The sequence below is a fragment of the Acanthisitta chloris genome, unplaced genomic scaffold (genome assembly GCF_000695815.1).
Source record: "Acanthisitta chloris isolate BGI_N310 unplaced genomic scaffold, ASM69581v1 scaffold7114, whole genome shotgun sequence".
Lineage (NCBI taxonomy): Eukaryota > Metazoa > Chordata > Aves > Passeriformes > Acanthisittidae > Acanthisitta > Acanthisitta chloris.
The window spans coordinates 1343-6864 of record NW_008668696.1 but is presented as its reverse complement, the minus strand read 5'-3'; the positions used below and the strand labels follow the sequence as shown (position 1 = coordinate 6864).

General features: G+C 39.2%; 1 protein-coding gene across 1 annotated transcript in view; it reads right to left on the bottom strand.

Annotated features, from left to right (window-relative positions):
• LOC103800627 (cystine/glutamate transporter-like) overlaps window positions 1-4794 on the bottom strand; it is a gene marked incomplete at its 5' end in the record, with an annotated part of 49565 nt that extends 44771 nt beyond the window's left edge. Inside the window, 1 exon segment of the mRNA XM_009073009.1 lies at window positions 4679-4794. Within this exon segment, the coding sequence (XP_009071257.1) occupies window positions 4679-4794 (116 nt within the window).
• Window positions 4795-5522: the final 728 nt, after the last annotated feature.

Here is a 5522-nt window from a genome sequence, read left to right as displayed (position 1 = left end):
CCTCCTTCTCCACTAACTGTATGGGGAGGATAGAAAATTACCTTAAACTAAACACCTGGCTAAAAGGGAGATGAATCCTAAATGAGGCGACTATGGCGAGAGAACAAAATGGGGTTCATGAACAATCAAACCCAATGTTAACACCAATCATGTTGTTTTTCACAAATTGCTCTCCTTCCCACAGACACAGCTCTACATGGATAACAAAATCTAAGAGGAGAAGCAGCAGTAAACATTACATCCTGGCCTTCTTGTCAAGAGTATATGTACTATTGCCTCAGTGGGGGACCAACAAAACTGCCTTCCCTTAACTTGTCAAACTTTTAAGGTCAAGACATTCACAAAACACTAAAAATACCCTCAATTTGCAGGTCCTAACGCACCAATTAAAGGTCACAGGAGGCATAATATCTCCTATCAGAGCAGGTTTCGCTATCCCTGCAAGCCAAGAGATGTTTTAATTTAAACTGCTTGTCTGAAAATTGTCAGCAGTACAGAGTGGTGTTTGTAATGTCTGCCATGGTGGAGAAAAAAAAAAAAAAGCAACTAACTATAGACTCACATACACACCAAATTTATGCCAATAAAGCTTGGGGCTGGAGCATTTGCCAGCATGCACAGATAGATCTGTGCTGCTGACCTCAGTTTTCAAGCATAATATTACCTCTAAAAGCCATAGTTTGGGGTATTTGAGGTTTTTTTGCAAACCTCCCCTCCCAAAAAAGGGAGAAATTATATAATATTGCAGTGTAAGATTCCCAAAATACAGATGAATGAGTGTCAAAAATATGTGTGAGTTGGCAACCTGCTTTCAGTCTCACGGTTTTTATAGCTGAAACCTGTTTATCTGCTTTCTGATACCCAGGCCAAGTGATAAGATAGGAACAGACTCAGTTAAGATTGTGTTTCCATTCAGGTTACCTATTGATAGAAAAGTTCAATACCTTTGCACAGCATAATTTACCTCTTCCGTTTACCATTATACTTAAGTTTACCATTAGAAAAAGAATTAAAACATACAAATAAAGCAATATGAATGCAGGGCTTTTTTTGTACTATCATCATGCTTTGCAATGATAGGGACAATGATAGGATGTTTCTTCATTGGAAGAAACAACAAATATGGAAGAGTCTACCTGCTTTCACTTGAAGAAAAAAATGAATTTTAAAACCTTTCTCCTAAAAAGACCATCTTGAGCTTCAGAACAGGTGGACAACATCCATTTTGCTTTGTATCCTGGGGCTGTTTTGTCTTACTGAGCAAAGTTGGGCAGTTAGAAGGGCTGGTCTGCTTGAATTTTCTTCAGGTGTATTTCCCTGTGCTAGGGCACATCCAGCTTCTCTCTCCTCTACCTGGCCACTCATTTTCATAAAAATTGCAGTTAACTAGACATCCTGTGTCTAGAAGTGTCCAAGGCCAGGTTGGATGGAGTTTTGTGCAACCTGGTCTAGTGGAAGGTTGCACCTGCTCACCTGCCCATAACAGGGTGACCTTTAAGATCCCTTCCAACCCAAAGCATTTTATGATTCTATGAGTCTATGAAAAGTATGATGTAATAAAAAAATCTTTGAGATGTTTGCTTTTCTTTTGGGTACAGTAAAACTGACTGAGCTTAGAACAAGTTTATGGCAGTCCAACAGAAAGACTGAGATATGCATATCCAGTATTTGTCTAAATTTTTCTTCTCATGAAGATTTACTTAAGAAATATCAAATGGACTTAAGTGATTTCTAAGTTTGAAAAAAACCAGGCAGGTCTTGCTTCAGAGGTTCAGAAAACTGTGATATCTGAAAAGAGCATCCATACAAGCATCCTTCTCTCTACCAAGCCACTGAATAAGTTGGACATTTTGGTTGGTTGTTTTTAGTAAAAAATGAAATTTAAAAATCAAAACAATGACAATGAAAAAATGAAAGCAGCATATTGTGGAACAGAAAATTTACTTCTACAGATTGTTCAAGACTGCTCTGACCAACCCTGTTTTTGAGGGGAATTTTGTGCCCAGCACATGTGCTTTTTTCTATAAATAAGAAAGCAAGAAGGGATTTTTTTAAAGGTCCTCATTTCCAGTAGTTCCATTTTAGCTGTCATCTGATCTACATCTTCTCTGCACCAACATTCTTTTTTCACCCTGGAGGCACAGAGGGGGAATGGTGGGGAACCGAATGGGCTGTAGCCCCTCTACAAGAAATATTTTTTTGCAGCTGGTAGAGGAGCAACAGTACTTGCCACTCCCCAGCGTAATCCTGGTTGCATCCATCTCAGGAAATCTTTTAATAATAGGCTTAGAATGTATAAAAGGAGATTTAGGTGGGGAAAAAAAAGGAAAGAGAAAAGCTGTGTTGCGATTAGGATAGAAAAAAATGGACTACAATATGACATTATGCCATGAGGCTTCAAAAACTCCCACACTCCAGATTTTAAGACCAGTTTAGACAAATATCTATAAGAAATTGTTTGAATAACGTTGATTGTGTTTGGGATCAGGGGATCACCTGAAGATTTTTCAAAATCTCTCCCTGCCCTTTCTAGTATTATGAGAAATGACAAGGTAAAACAATGGAACAAAGTCTCACCCAAGGACAGAGTTTAATAGTGCCTTCCACTGCCTTTCCCTTGTGCAATAAAGACAGATACGCAAGGAACACTCTCTCATCAGGCAAGGAGGAAGAAGGAACCAGGCACGAATAAGACAAAAGGCCATCATTTCATTTTCTGATGAACTTAAAATTTGCGGTGGAAGCAAACACTGCTTTTGGCACCATTAAATTGGATTATAAGATCTTCAGGGCTCCAGAGTATCTGTTCATCTCAACACCAGCTTAATCTTACCTATCACTGCCTACATGTGCAATACCAAACATTCATAACAATTATCACCACAGGAGCTGATTCTTACCATACAAAGAAAACAGTCAGACACTGGGATCCCTGAGCTTAAGTGCAGCAGAAGTTGTAAGACTACTAGAAATGAAACTCCACTGCAGAGCATACTGCAAAGAATTAAGATCAAGTCTCAGTCTGACATGGTACTGTTTCCTCAGCATTGTCCTATTCACCATCATGAGCTTTCAGTGAAATGCCAGCTCATCCTACCTGTGCTGCCCAGACCAAAGCTCACCAAAGGAGCTGCATTCTGTGACCTCTCTCCCTTTAGGCTGTGATTATTTCAGCTCAACTCCATCCACCCTGCAATGCTACTTCTTTGTTTAATTATTTTACCAAAACCTGGTTTATCACACAGATTTGCACTTAAATTAAAAGCAATAAAAACCTATTTCAAATTGTTCACCTATTGTGCTTGAATTACATGCACTTAACAAAATGCTTTGATGGAGTCCTCACTTAACATTCCTTCTGTCTCAGTGACCTTGATTTACCTAACATCTGTTTCGCCCTTATCTTACACTGAAATGTTTTAGGCAGATGTAGCTGTAAAAAGTCATTGACCTCAAAATTCAAGCCCTTAATTCAATTATTCCTATGATACCTATAGTTTGTGCATAATTAAGTTAGAAAGAAATGTGGTCACATACTGATTTTTTAACACTCCCAGCAGAAGGGAAATCTTACCAAGAGAACTCCTGCAAAAAGCCACAGTAACCTGGAGACTGGAAATTTCAATGTCAATTGACCTCCTTACCCCAAAGAAAGAAAAGTCATCTGAACCTATTATTGTGCAGAACTGAAGGGATATCCCGTGGGCCTTTGATCATTTTGCATGTCTTAATTCCTTTTTCTGGCGCTTTTGTTTCTGGTATGTGCACTAAGCATATTGAAAGGAACAATCTGTTTCTACTTAGGTCTAACTCCACACTCCCCATTCAGCACAGCTGAATGCCAATGTGTGCTCACATGGAGCATCCTCACCGGTCACCAGACAGAACTGGAAATAAGCCTCTAATGCTACAGGCACAGGCTCCAAAGTCCCAATCCCATTGTTTATTCCTTCCCATTTCATGCACCCATCACAACAGCCCAGGTACACTACAGAGCTCATGCTCTCTGGGTAGCCTTACACTTTCCATTGCAAATTTTGGTTTTCTGTAACCCTAAACAGTCTCTTTTACACTAACTGAAAAGTTAGCACAAGTAGGACAAGTTGCTGGTAACAACCATGCACCAAACTGTATACTCTGCTTTCAAGGCTGGGTTCCTGCTTCCTGAACCACAAGTGCCTCAATAAGGTTTATTGCCATGACGTAGAGTGGAACTAGGGAAGATGATCTCATGTTGCCTGTCTGCACTCAAGAGAGCTATATTTCTTCATGGCATCATACTTGGCACTCAATTGCCTCCTAAAACAGAGGTAGAACAAAGCACTTAAAAGCAGGTAATCATTCTTCCATATCTCTGGCAATGTCTCACCATCTCTTAGGGACTGAAATTGCTTTCACAAAAGTAATGAGAGTTCAGCCATTAATTCAAGTGGCAACAGTCTCAGCCTTGGCAATAGATTTTTCCCTGCCATTAATAAAGTCTCCAAGTCTTTTTAGAACTGAGTTTGTTCACAAACACATACCCAGGCAAAATGTCATGCAGATGCCCTTGGCATTGGATGCACAGCCATTAACAATTCACACAAAAAACCTACCTGCTCAGTGTGTGATTGCAGCTTTTTTTGTTTGGATTTATATAATCTTAACCTTTCCCTGAAAGCTAAAATTGGATACTTACTGATGCCAACAGCTGTAATAAGTTTAATTGCAAGTTCTGGGATTTCACACTGCATAAAGAAAGGTTCCAAAATGTAACGTCCAAATGCCAACGATATCACTGCTGTGGCAGCAGGCCTAAAGTAAAAACAACAAAGTCACTAAATCAATCTGCAATAGTACATAGATATTGTTCTTGAGGGCTCGTGCTGTAACTTCACTCTCACAGAATTGTGAAGCTTAACTTTAGTGCCTGCTTGTAACCATGCTGACATGTCCCATGGTTTCTAACTGTAACATTGCTCAGTGGTTCTGCTCTTAGCAGCTCTGTTTCTTACCAGGATGGCTCTCACAACTTCCATGTTGCAAAGCAGCCATAATCAGAAAGGAAAAGTGTTTATAGAAATCTTCATTCACTCACTTGAAGTGAACACAGCCAGAATAGGATTACATGGCAAAACCTTGAATAAAAGTCAGTGAATTTTAGTGGCCAGGTATATCTCATCTCTCAGAGACACAAGCAAATTAATTTCCATCAAGCTGAGAATTCTAGTTTACTGAAACAAGTATCCAAAACCTTCCCAAGTCTGTTATTAAATTCTGAGACAATGAAAAAAGAATGAATTATAACAGGATTTCCTAAAATGAAAACAGAATTTGTTCCTCTTGTTGACTAACAACTTCTAACACTGCAAGCAAGGGCAAAAAAACCTCGAAGCACAGAAAGCACCTACCATAAACCAGAGAAATGTGAAGAAAGGCAAGCAAGTTTTCCATTTACAAATTTGAAATGCTCATAATATTGATACAGCCTTTCTCTTTAAGACAAGCTAATTGTTTGCCAGAAGCCTTGCCACTGACACACA